Below are 14,419 nucleotides of genomic sequence, written 5' to 3' on the forward strand. Positions count from 1 at the left end.
TAACGAAATGGAAAAGGGGGAAGGAAACAAATTTGCCGGTTTCATTGGGATTTTATAACGTAATTTGTCGTTTCCGAAATAGTAGCGGTCAATCTTGGGCGTTGATTTTAGTGGGTCCCGGTTGTTCACGGTTTGGATTTGGGGTTTGTTAACTAATGTCGTGCAGGGAGAAAGCGGGAAAAGCAAGGAGGATTAATTGCTTTGTGGCCTGGTGACGTGGCGGGATCGTGTTGGCTGATGGAGTGTGATTTCGGCTGTGGACGGTGGGATTTTAAAGGTCTACGTCAAACTTTTAATATGTGGACAGGCAGTTGGCGAGATTAAGGTGCGCGCAATTATATACGTTACGTTAGTTTTGGCTGAGCAGCTCGGCTCGAATCATGCACGGCTTGTTTGAGCTTGATTTTGTATTAAAAAAATTTGTTTACAAGCGTTTTTATTAATCCGTAACACGATGAAGCCCATAAACTATGTGCAAGCAAATACAAAAAAAAAAATATATATATATATATATATGAAAGAGAAATAGGTTTTCGAGAAGAGTAATTTTAGGTGATTAAATTTCTAAATCAAATAATGTGGACGTTAATAATTGAATTATTACTTTAAGTATTGATTAACGTGCTTATTTTCTATTAGTGATACATGATGTGTTTTGCAAATTTAGTTTAAAAATTTGATCTCTCTAACATTACCCTTTAGAGAGACGTGAAAGAGAGAGGGAGACTGAACGTGAGGCTTAAATTTTTATTTTATTAAATTAGAGATACGGTATGATGACATGCGGGTTAGAGAAGAGAAAAAAACAACAAAAATACGTTGAAGTTTTTATTTTAAGTTCTGACAATGTTTTTGCAACTTAAAAATATTTTTTAAGTTTTTTTGGTTAAATGAAGTCAATAAGCACTTTTGGTTGTCAAAAAATATTTTTGGTTAAAAGCAGTCCCAAAAGAGTAGCACATCGAGTGACTATGCCAAAGGGGTATTTTCTTAACCAACTAATAATAAGGACAATAGGATTAGGGATATTATGACTTGGTTTATTTTGATAATTACGTACACAAATCACATTACCATTTTTATCTCTTATAAATGTATCAATTTACGATTGTGTCTTAAATTAGTAATTTACGATTGTCACCACCGAAATTTTATGTGTTATGACACATACTTGATTCTCACTGTATTTTCCAAAAACTCAAAACTCAAATGAACCACATCCAATTTACAGCAAATCAACGGCAGTTAAATAAGATTGAATTAAATCTGATTTACAGTTAATTAACATAGATTAATTCCATCTTTAGCCGTCAAGGATTAAGCTGCCAAATTGAGCCAGCCAAGTCCCTTGTTCAAAATTGCCAGCCAAAGAGAGAAGAATTATTTTACAAGACGTATACAAACCAGGAGGATCCTAGTCGAATTATTTTTGTGAGATCTTTGGGATCCTCTAATTACATTCGTTTATCGTTATTGTAATCGTATGATCAGAAATCATTGTAAATTTTTTTTATTTAAAATTAAATATAAACAGTATCTAACAAAAACCAATTGCATGATAAACAATAAACAGATGTGATTAAAAGATTCGGCGAAAATCTTCACTCGCATACAAAGCCTCAAGTATTCCACGTAAGCATGCATCCAACATATATTTCCAGGTCAGAAAACCTCTGGATTCTCGTCGCTCAGATCCGTACACGCTTCCTACAAAAATACACGACGCGTAGTTTACTTATAAATCTGAACGAGACCGAGTCTTGAGGCTAATCTGTTTCTTACCAAGAAAATAAATAAATAAAAAGAAAGAAAGCTTGCCTGTTTCGTTCCACAGCTAAACACGGCTAATTATTAATAAAATCGGGATTTTGATTATTTGATATCAAATCCCTTGACTTGATATCTGTGTTTATTTGTCAACACCATCTCCCATGCATGCGTACACCATTGGAAAATTCAGAACGATTTTGTAAAAGCTTGAAAAACGACCAAGTCGGTCCAATCATTTTATTTTACTTTTGTTTGTTTAATTAAATATATGTTGAAAAATAATGAACAAACTACCCACCCTACATGGTTTTGTTGTGATTTTTTTTAACCTAATGCTCGAGAGATAGCTTTCTATATATGAAATCTCGAGAAGAGAGACCCTTCTGAACCGTTTGAATCCTACGAGTGAATAAAAAGGTGGAAGGGGAGCAATTTGAATATTATGAAAGCTTCACCCTTTTTACCTTCTTTCTTTATTTATAGATATAATAAAAAAAATATTTAAATCGGGTTTTAAAATTCAACTTGCTATAAGATTCAATCCAGTTTTACTTTTTTGTCCACTGATTCTTTTATTATACTCTTTTTACACTTTTTATTAGAGATAAATTAAAAGGAAAATTAATTAAAAAGGTTTAAAAACTTTGAATTTTAACGATAAGGACAAAATAAAGAGTAAAGTGAATAGTACTATGATTGACTTTTTAGTGTAAAAATGTGGTTTTTCGTTAAAATGAACAGTACCAGAAGCTTTTCATTAAAGTTCCTAAGTTAAAATCTTCTACTATTATTGTTTGGTAGTATTTGAATTTTGAATATTTAAAATTGAATTAGTTTCAATCTACTACGATATGTATCTTCCCACAGAAAACAATATACAAACATAAACTACAACCTAATTAGTAAAGGAACAAATACATACCCACACTTGCAAACCAAATTAAAAGGTACAAAAACAAGATATACCTACAAGAAAGACACATTAACCTGTGATATAAGAATATAGTTATTATCGATATAGGTCGAATATCGAAAATAATATGTCATATAAATAGATAACACAATTAACCTGTTATATAAATTGATTTCAAAAAATACAAAATCTCTATGATATAGGTAGATAATTCATAGTCTGATTAGGAGCGGCTTGGACATAATTTCAATGATCATCTACCTATATGATAGGTTAAGAATAAAACACGCAATTTGAAGAAATTAATCAAATCAAGCTCCATTCTCGTTAAACAACAAAACACCAACAAAAAGAAAAAGTAAAGAAATAAGGAGACTTCACCACACCACAAGCCTAGCTTGCCGTGATGGAACTTGTTTTGATTTTTACGTGAACTGGAACAGGAGGAAGAAGAAATAACAAAAAGAAAAAGTAAAGAAATAAGGAGACGAGTCCGCACTTGGACAAATAGAGGAAGAGAGATAATTTTTGTAGAAGTCTTATCAGGTAATTGTATTTTTAAAACCTCACTAGTCAAAATTAATTATCATAAATATTAAGGGGGGAAGATAATCCTAAACTCAAGGGATAATATTGATGGCTCACCACGTTATTATTTGTCTTGGACGATTAATTGATTAATAGATTCAGTTCATAATTTTATGAGAAATTGTTATTAACATTCTAAAAATCACATTTTACACGTATTATTCTTTCTAAATACAAAAAGTTTGGAGTGCAGGTTGAAAATTTTGGAATGCAAATAACAATTCCCTTTACATTGATATATAATGATGCGGTGATGCTCACTATGTTATTTGGTGCTGAATAATTCATTTTCAAATATAAAACTTAATTATTCAAAGTAAATAAGAAGTTTCTAAATTGATAACTAGTATAACCATATCGTTGTCTCTAAATCGAATCAACAGGTTATGCAAGTGGTCTTTTACCATAGTAGTTGAAAGATGTTAAGCTATTGCATGACGAAGTGGGTTCAAACCCCGTTGGTGGCTAATCTAACAAAATCTATCGTTTTACACACATACACACAAAAAAGAAAAAGAAAAAAAAAAGGGGTTCTCACTGATCATAATAATAATTATGTTTAGCCCTTGAGAATAGTTCAACCGGTAACCGATGATGAAGGATGGGATATCGAGTTCGGATTATGGTTAGCTCACCAAATTAAAACTGGCCGTTGGCTCTTATGCTTCTGACCGTAGGCATCGCTATGAAAGCAAGTTTTCAAGGCCATAAAAGGACACAGGAATTTTTGGCTTCTTTACCCTCAAAAGTCTATGAAGATGATGTTTTTGGTGCATGTAGTTTTCAATAGCGACACTTTTATAGAGAGGAAAGAAAAAAGTGCAAGAAAAAAATAACATGTTAATTGATTGGTCTTGCTTTTAGGTTGCGTGATAATATTTTTGTCTGAAGTAATAATGCGGGATTAGGCGCTACTTTCTTTTGGAAGTTGGAAATTAACTCTGCTCTTTGGAAAAAGTGTTTATCAGTTATTGGGGTTCATAAAAGCTTAAAACAAACGGATAATATTAGAAAGATTAAATTTTATAAAGTAAATGATGTAGTTGAAAATAATTGAATTATTATTCAATTGTTGATTAACGTACTTATTTATTATTGGTGAATCATCATTTAACTTGTAAATTTAGTTAAAAAATTTAATATTCCTATCATTATCCAAAATGAAAGCTCTGAAAGTCAGTTCTTGTCTATTCATATGGAATAGCTATGGATGTAACCCGGGAAAAATTGCAAAACCTAGACGATTCCTGATTTTGATTAAATGATGTGCCCAATTTATTTTGAGATAATAGAGTTTTCTAGCATAATTACAGAGAGAATATGCACAATATAGAAAGAGGCGGTAACCCTAAAATGGGTTGATAAAACAAACGATTTTTTTCTTCAGTACAACAATATATTTTACACTAAGGGGAGGGAGAGTTCGGCTAAGTAGCTATAAGCCACACAATGGACAACTTAATTTGGTATCGAATTTGCCATCTATAAGATTTGAACCTAAAACATCTCACTTACAATGAAGAAGAATATCACTAGACCGTAGTACTGAGTAACGATAAAACAAAAATATTACACCTTAGCACAGACGCGTAAAAGCTCATACACCACAGTTAAACGAAAAAATTACGTGAAAAAGGCATGTGGTCTTTTTCATTTGGTATAATAGAGAATATTGCATAAATGGTATAATTTGAAAAAACTTCATTTTTCAAAATGGCATGAAACCCATGTCAAATAGGACAACCCCATAATCTTGCATAAGTATTTTGCTTTTATTATTGATTGAAATCTTGTGATTAAAACATGGTGAGAGATTCGTTGTATGGGATGATAAGCCTCATAATGACGTCACGTTAAAGCATTTGCCCTAAACCATAAGGTTACAATTTTTATTGGGGTATAATATCCACACACATCTTTTTACTTCTCACACATCTTTTTAATTTTTGATCGTCGGTTCGGATGAATTAAAAAAATCAAAGGACATAAATTATCAAGAGATGTGTGAGAAGTAATATTTAATTAAAATTACAATTTTTATTTTAAAATATGGTCTAGTGGTATTCCTTTTCACTTGTAAGTGAGATGCCTTAGATTTGATTCTCGTCAAAGACGAATTTGAATCACATTATTGCTAACTCATTATGAGGCTAAACTCACCCACTCCACCTAAAAAAATTCAAGCATTTCTAAAAGCACTGTCAAGGAAAAACACTCTTTATTATCCGAAAACGTTAACACTTTTAACCACTAAAAAGCACTGCCAAGTTCCCCTAATTAAAAGATAACAAATTAATTTATGCATTTTTATAGGAATGAGGATTCTCTCCAGATCCTCTTTGTGAGGTTCCTAGGGTTTCTCAAATCATGTCTGTTTATCGCACATCGTACGGCCATTCCTCTTTCTTTTTATAGGAAAATGCTATTTAAACACCTATTTTTTTACCTCTCATACACTCTTGTTAATATTTTCCCATCTTCTTCAACTTATTATATCCATAAAAGATTAAGAAAAGTGTATGAGAAATAAAAATAGGTACGTGGATAACACGCTTTTAATAACGGTGAGATTAATAATTTTTATTTCTAATGATTGTTTTTATTGCTGGGCTGGGTGATAAGGGCCTCAGCCACAAATGAATGTCACAATCAGGCTATGAAGGCCTTCTCAAAGTTGAGCTAGCCTATACCGATTGGCCCAGTGAAGTTTGGTTCTTCCAATTGTTGAATATCTTTCGTAATTGGCCCAAAAAGCCCAAGCTCGTCTCGTTGTGTTTTACCTTGGTCCAAAATTTCCCGAATGTTGGAAGAAATCTCTCTTCCCGCGAATTAAAAAAGAAGAAGGTCTTGCCTTTTATAATTACAAATTATTAATATTTGAAAACGCAGATGGATTGAGGAACTCAAACCTAACAAATAAACAATCCCAATTAAAATCCACACAAGATGGGATTAAATATCTATTTCAATCCTACTATGCAACAGTGAAGAACAACAAAAAAATATGATGGTAAAGAGAAAGATAAACGATATTTTTTATGTGGTAAAACCCCTCATATAATGAGAAAAATCCACCGACACATTGTCAGTTGAATAATCCACTAAAGAATAAAGATTTTTACAATCATAATATAACTCAATTACTCAATTGTAAACTCCTAAATGAATGCATATGAATCTTACCATACAAAATCCACGAGATCTGATCTTCTTCAATGAGTTGTCGTGCAATCCAAGTCTTCTTCTCTTATACAATATAAGAAATAAGCTAACTTGCGCTTTCAATATTCATCAAACAAACAGGGTTCACTCCCCCCTTTTGTGGTGTAATTTTCATTAATTAATGAAGTTCTTGTGTTGCCTTCACAAACTTGAACAAGAAGTCGCTTCACAAAATTATTAAAAGTGATCCACCTTCCTGCTTTTCCTTTTAAGTAAAACTCCTACCGTTGTTTTCTGTCTCCCCAACAAAAGAAATACTGACAGCTCGATCAACAAGTGCTTTTCTTCTTCACAGTGCCTTCGAATACACGTGAGGATCTGATATGACCACAATTTTCTTATAATCTCTCTACTTTTCACATGCATGGTTGGCTTTTTTTTTCCTTTTTTTTTTCCTTTTCTCGTGAAGTTAAAAGCTCTTCAGATCAAACCCTAGTTTTTGAATTCCCTTTTTTTTTTTTTGTTTTTTTTTTCTAGTTTGAAATAAAGAAAATTAATAATGCCTCAGCAGAATAAGAGTGAAGTACTGATTTAGCCCCTAAACTATCATCTCAGTCAAAATTAGATCCCTGAATTATTATTTTATTAGGCTCCTGAATTATTTTTTCAGTAAAATAAGTCTTTAAATTCATTAAAAATTGCTAATTTCATCCCTACTATTATATTCAAAGCTATTTTATCCAATTTTTCATCAACTTTAGTCACTTGACACATTTTAGAGTGTAATAGGTCATTTTCTTGCCTATAAGCCCTTAGCATTTTATATATGTTGTGAATCTAACGTCTAATATAATATCTAAAATTAACCACATACACTATTTCTGTATGAAAAATTACCAATCTACCCTTTAATGTGTATTACATGCAAGTAACGTGACTTGAATTGATAGAAAATTGAATATAGTAGCTTCGAATATAATATTAGGGATGTAATTTGGCAGATTTTTATAATTCAATGACTGATTTTTTTGAAAAAGAAATAATTTAATTACCTAATTTTTAGTCATATGATAATTTAGGGACTAAAATGACAGTTCACCTACAGAACAATTTATTAATTTTAGAAATAAAGAAAAAAAGAGTTGATGATGTCCAGGCTTCCAGTAGTACTATAATTTCAAAGTAGTTAACAATAAGAAACCACCACACAAATGTTTCTAAACGAACTGCATAATACTGCATTAGTGCATTTAAACCAAAACAATAAAAGTAGAATCCTTCCATATGAGAAAAAGCAGAAAAGACCTATTATCTTTCAACACTTCATGAAAAATCTTGCTTATTCAGGAGCCTTTTCTCTCTTTCTCTGTCTCTCTTTCACATGTACTCATAGTTCCGATACACTTTCTGGCATACATCTACAGAAAAAACAGAAAACAATATAAATTACAAGTAGAACCTACAAGTCCATAAATCTTCAAACCCAAAATTTCAAAGTACATAGATTTTCAACAAGTCCACCCTCGTGCCACCAAACAGAGAAAACCAGATGGGTTCATACTCTAAGGCCAACATTGTCCACAAGCCACCAAGACTCTCAATGGGAAGTCTCCAAAGAACCATATCTGACATCTCAGCTGAACTAAGCAGCAGCATCAGCAGCAAAGAAGCCATTGACGATGACATTCATCTTCCAACCGTATCTGAGGTTGAGGATGCCAAGTGTGAGTGCTGTGGCCTGTCCGAGGAGTGCACGAACGAGTACATAGATCGTGTGCGAAGCCAGTTTTCGGGGAAGTTAATTTGTGGGTTGTGTGCTGAGGCTGTGAAGGAAGAGATGGACAAGAATGGAGGCAAACAAGAAGCGGCTGTGAATGAGCATATGAGTTCTTGTGAAAAGTTCAGTAGGCTTGGTAGGGCATACCCCGTTCTGTACCAAGCTGAGGCCATCAGAGAGATTTTCCAAAAGAGTTCAAGAATTAGGGCAAAATCCATGAGTCCTAGAGATGAGAGTGTTCGAAAGAGTAATGGGGGTATTGCAAGGAGCTCTAGTTGTATTTCCGCAATCAACCGGGAAGAACTGATCAGCCCTAAACCTTAAACTTTAAACTCTAAATTGTAAACCTTTGGAATTTGGAAAGACTTTATTAGTTTTTTCTCTATGTATCACAACCACCATCCCATCATAGTTAGCGTCAAAAGGGGTACTTTCCATTTACAAGAAATGTAACAATCTAATGCTAATCTTACTGTGATTGATTAGTTTTTTTCTTATTACAAGCGATACTATAATTCTAAACTACATTAAGGGAAGGAGGAGGATTTAAACAAGGAATACTGGGTTGAAGATCCTTTAGAACAATTCAACACTTGCCTATGTTGTTGATTAGTTAGCCCTAGCACCTAACTAAGTTGGTGCCAAATTTCTATTTCATTTCTTTATACATGTACTTGGTCTTATAGGATTGGCCTATGAAGGAATACATAAACGCCTTGTATAAAATTGAGCTTATACGGTCTCGTTTTTCTTTTGGTGGAAAATATAGTCTCGTTTATTTGGGCTGTTAGTGGGTTAAATTGTAATTGTAAGGGAGAATGGGGTCGAACTCGCACCATGCATGCTGCATTGACATAACTATGGTAATTGCATTGACATAATTGCTTTCTCCCCTTATTGTACAACTATTCATCACATATTGTAAATAATCTATTTTGTCAATATTTCGATAGGAATTGTTTTGTGTACTTTAACAAAGTAAACTTCACAATCACAAACATTTTGGTGGGAAGGTAAGGTGGTGGCATAGTGTGTTGTGTAGAATATTCTCAAAGAGAAGCGTCGAAGGCTTACTTCCAATAATATCGATATTGTTCCTAACTTGATAATTATCACCTGTATAATCCATTAATGCGGGGTATTTTCACAAAAAACCTCGGTATTAGTTGAAGTGAGGTTAGGATATTTAAACTTTCTTTTCACAGAGATATGGTCGATGTGGGATATTTCAACACGCCCCCTCATGTGGGACCTAATTAGTGGGTCACACATGGAAGATCCACACATCAACAATCACGTGGAGCCAAGGGAACTCACCTTACATGCAGGGCTAAGGAACCCACCATCATCGTGCGGGGCCAAGAGGACCCACCCATCACGTGGCAGTACACGCCCACACTCTAGCTCTGATACCATATAGAATTATGATAGAGATGGGCCGAAGGCACACTTCCAACAACACCGATATTGTCTCCAACTTGGTAATTACCACATGCACAATCCATCAGGTGTGAAATTTTATCACAAAAAATCTTGATATTAGTTGAAGTCATTTCAACATGTTGTTTACGTTTTAGTTGTCCATTCCAATAAATTCCCACAATTACAGATTTTATCGAACGTTAATCTTTTCCATTGATTGGTCATTCTTCACGTCTTTGTTAGCTAGATAGTTTTGTTGGCAGTGTAAGATGGAGGGGTAGCATACTATGTTTTATCATCCATGGTTTTTGCATGCATTTATTTCTTTTTTGGTTTATCAGTATCCGTGCGGTTGGCCATCTTCAAAGACCAAATCACTGCTTTTGTGGGTTTATAAGAGACGTATATAAATTTTCAGCATGAGTGTGTCCCCGACGTTGTCAATTTAAGTGTTATAATATGAGTGTACAATAACATTGTATTTATAATCTTAAATATGGTGTGTGTGTGTGTGTGTATTAAAAAATAAATACAAAAGCTATCACATTCCGGCTCCGGTCCTCACCACATTCCGGGCCCGACTCCATCGTAGCATGATATTATCTGCTTTGGGCCCCTACCACACCCTCACGGTTTTGTTTCTAGGAACTCACATGAGAACTTCCCAGTGGATTACCCATCTTGGGATTGCTCTCGCACGAACTCCCTTAACTCCGGAGTTCCGATGAAATCCAAAGCCAGTGAGCTCCCAAAAGGCCTCGTGCTAGGTAGAGATGGGAATATACATATAAGGCTTACATGATCCACTCCCTTGGACGATGTGGGATGTTACAATCTACCCCCCTTAGGGGCCCGACGTCCTCGTCGACACACATCCAGTCAGAGATTGGCTCTGATACCAAATTTTCCCCAATCGAGGCATGATGGCTGTCACGTGAAGGTGACGTAGCCATGTGCGCTATGCAGAAGTGAACGTGATATGAAAATACAGATAAATAAAAACTTGCTAACTAATTACACTAGACTAACATATCAGTGCGAGTGAAAATGTTTAGAGTAAAGGACACACATAACCAGAGCGTAGGTATCATAATGCAGTTCAGAAGTTTGATTACTAATTATACAGATCATAAAAGAAACCCTACACTAGTGAATGTTTGTCAGAACCACCGTGAAGTCCTCGTAAGCCACCGACACGAACTTCTATCCAGAACTTGAAGGGGCGTGTCAAAAGCTATTGTATAAACTAATTGTTGATATTACATATCAGTGTGACGATCATACTAAAAATATTTATATAAAAATTTTGGTCGATGCACAGTATGAAAATACACCACTGAAAATTCGAATTAGTTAGCTCCATAAAAACCACAAACCTATGAAATTCTAAAGACAATGTGCATTGCTCTTGAATTCCTCACGGGTGGAAACTTGACTACAAGAAATTAATTACATTACAAATATAATATCAGCTAAGCTTATGAATGTATTTTACATGCACGCATGCAAGAACTCCGGCCGCCATCTGAACAAAGTGCAACACGAGCCGTAGCTAGCTAATGAACAATTGATGCATGGTGCACTTGTGAATCAATACTCTGATAACAATGGGTGATATTATTCAGCCACACAAAATTGATACATTTGTTAACATATTCTTTAATACATGTACAATAAGGTTTATTTATTTATTTATTTATTTATTTATTTTTATCCAAAATGATTCATGAGATTTGCATAACTCCTCATTTTGGTTCCTGAGATTTGAAATCGATAGAATTGGTCCACGAGTTTGTTCACCATCAATCATTTTGGTCATTCCGTAAAAAAATCTCCATTAAATAAGGATAAAATGACAAAAATACCCTCAATTTTTGTCAAATTATGACCTATTGCTTAATAAATTGAGAGTAGTTTTGTCATTTTAGTCTTTGTTTAACATAACTATTCACAGAAGGACCAAAATGATTGATGGTGGATAATCTCAGGGGCCACTTGTATTGATTTCAAATCTCAGGGACCTAAATGAGGAGTTATACAAATCTCAGTGACCATTTTGGCTAAAAAGCCTTTTCTTTATAATCCCCCTTGTACTACTTGTTTGCATAAGATGTAAATTTAATGCAGCTATATGTATGCATGTTTTGTTTATGTGTATGTGAAATATAGAGATTAGCTCAATGATATAACAATAAAACTATTTGAACACAAAAAAAATTCACACATTTAATGACACAATCTCATAGAAGTGGGCCCTATAATTGTACAAAGGCATTATTGACTAAGAATCTGGGGGTATTGATCTTTCTTTAACTGAACCAGCTACGTATAAATCTGCAATCAAAGATCCAGTTTGGTTAAATGCAATGAAGGAGGAATTGGATGCCTTGTATAAACAAGGTACATGGAATTTGGTGCCTTTACCATCTAATAAGAATTTAGTGGGATACAACTAGACACAAAGGTAGGCTAGTTGCAAAGAGGTTTAGCCAAGAACCTGGATCAGACTATGGGGAAACTTTTTAGTCCTGTAGTGAAGCCAACCACAATGAAATTAGTTATGGCTTGGCAACAAAATTGGATTGGCCTTTGAGGCAACTTGATGTGAAAAATGTTATTTTTGCATAATGTTCTCTAAGGAGAAGTATATACTCAACCACCAGAGTTTATGGATCCTAGGTTATCCTGCATTGGTGTGTAAGATAAATAAATCACTCTATGGGTTAAAGCAAGCCCCTAGGGCTTTGAATGAGAGATTCATTGCCTTTCTACCTTCATTAATCTTATTCAGATTCTTCCTTGTTTGTCAAGAAAGTTGGTTCCTCTGTTGTGATTTTGTTGCTCTATGTAGATGATATTATTATTAAAAAGCAGTAGTTTTGAGGTTATTAGACAGGTTAAATGCTCTCACTAATGAGTTTGATATTAGGTCTTTTACATTTCTTTTTGGGAATTCAAATTACCAAGAATGTAAATAGGGTTTTCTTATTACAAACCAAGTATATCCAGGAATTGTTGTAGAAAACTAAGAGGAGTGATTCAAAGCCCTATTAAACTCCATGTTTACCTTACAATAGGCTCTTGAAGGATGACGGAAAACCTTACAACAATCCAAGTTTATATAGAAGTGTAGTACAAACTCTGCTGTATCTCACCTTCACTAGGCCAGGTATATCATTTTTTGTTCATCATGTGTGTCGATTTATGCAAACACCAATGGTTTTCCATTTTGCTGCAGTAAAATGGATTTTGAAATATTTGAAAGGCACTGTGCATCTTGGTATGTCATATTACAGAGGACAGTTAGGGCTCAAAGCATTCAGTGATGCTTATTGGATTGGGCTCCCAATGACTAGAAGATCCACAATTGGTTTGTTTGTATTTTGGGGTTTAATTTCCATATCTTGGTCTTCTAAAAAGCAGCAAAATGTCTCTAGGCCCTCAACTGAGGCTAAATTGGACTGCATCCAACAATTATTGAGTTTTCTGCATATTGATGTTGGTTGACCACTTATATTATTTTGTGACATTCTCTCATCAAGAGTTTTGTCATTTAATCCAATGCAACATCAATGTACAAAACACATTAAAATAGATGTGCAATTTGTTCGAGAGAGAGTTACCAAGAAAAAGCTTTTTGTGCAGTTTGTTTCATCGAGAGAACAATTTGCTGATATACTTACAAGGGGCTTAAATGCTCGCTTGTTTAAGATTCAATGATCCAATCCTGTGCTTGATTTCTCCAAACAAGAGATTGAGGGGGGATGTAAGGAGTATAATATTGTGTAAATGAGATCTTGCCACTTGTAATAAGATTAGGTGATTTGTTAGGAAATCTGTTAACAGTGAGTAATCTCGTTATAAAGGCACTATTAGTAACTTCCTCATTAAGAAACAAATATTAAGTTCTCTTTTTCCCTATTCTCTCTCTCTCTCTACGATTGACTATATTCTCTCTATCTTTCTGTGCTTCTGAGTATAATGGTTTACAGTGCAAAGGCTTCGAAAGACATTATCCGATGTTTTAGTAGAAATAAACAAGTGTAAAGAAGGAATTGAAAGTTAGTTATAATGATTTTATGCTTAATGATTAAGTGAAGCAAACATAGTGCGAATGTTATGGGCTGAAAGAGGGGGTGCACACCAGGCTATATCAACAAAGTTGAAGACTCATTTTCAGGTACATGTGGTTTATGGCCTTTGTTCATGGTTATCAAAGATAATATGACATGGGCTCTAAACGGTTTGCCAAGCAAGAAGTCATGAGCTCTGACTTGGGACTTTTGTCAGAAGTACAAAAGCACTAGGCTCAACCAAAGGCGGATGCATTAAGCGGCAAGGGGTCAGCTGACCCCTAAACTTCAGTGGATGTCCATGGATAACTTGAGTGCTGACCCTTCGAACTTCAGTGAATGTCCATGGATAACTTGGGTGATGCCCCTTTGAAGATTGAAGTTTGCTTCATAGATGCCCTTAAACTGTAAGAGTGGCTCTTCTTCTTCTTATTATTTTTTTTAATAAATATCACTTTGTCAAAACGACATAGTTTTGGACCCTTAGTTTAATAAAAAATAAATAAACACCAAGAGCCAAAAAATTAAATGCATGGATGATGAATATTGTGGAGCCAAAAATAATTACAAGGCGACACGTGGATCTTTGGATAAAAAAGGATAAGAATCCCCTTGAGGCATATCGGGATTCCTACGCGAGAGCAGCGGGTAATCATCTTTCAATCAAGTCAAAAGTGCCCAAAATAGGTATTTATTCAAAACCTATTTCATCCA

General features: G+C 34.3%; 1 protein-coding gene across 1 annotated transcript; it reads left to right on the plus strand.

Annotated features, from left to right (window-relative positions):
- Positions 1–7,788: 7,788 nt before the first annotated feature.
- On the plus strand, positions 7,789–8,788 carry LOC103957080. The gene has a single exon (XM_009369164.3). The coding sequence runs from the start codon at positions 7,983–7,985 to the stop codon at positions 8,532–8,534; it is 552 nt and encodes a 183-aa protein (XP_009367439.2). The 5' UTR covers positions 7,789–7,982; the 3' UTR covers positions 8,535–8,788.
- Positions 8,789–14,419: the final 5,631 nt, after the last annotated feature.

This window comes from the organism of the source record quoted next, unplaced genomic scaffold (assembly GCF_019419815.1).
Source record: "Pyrus x bretschneideri cultivar Hongxiangsu unplaced genomic scaffold, Pyrus_bretschneideri_v1 Contig15, whole genome shotgun sequence".
Taxonomy (NCBI): Eukaryota; Viridiplantae; Streptophyta; class Magnoliopsida; order Rosales; family Rosaceae; genus Pyrus; species Pyrus x bretschneideri.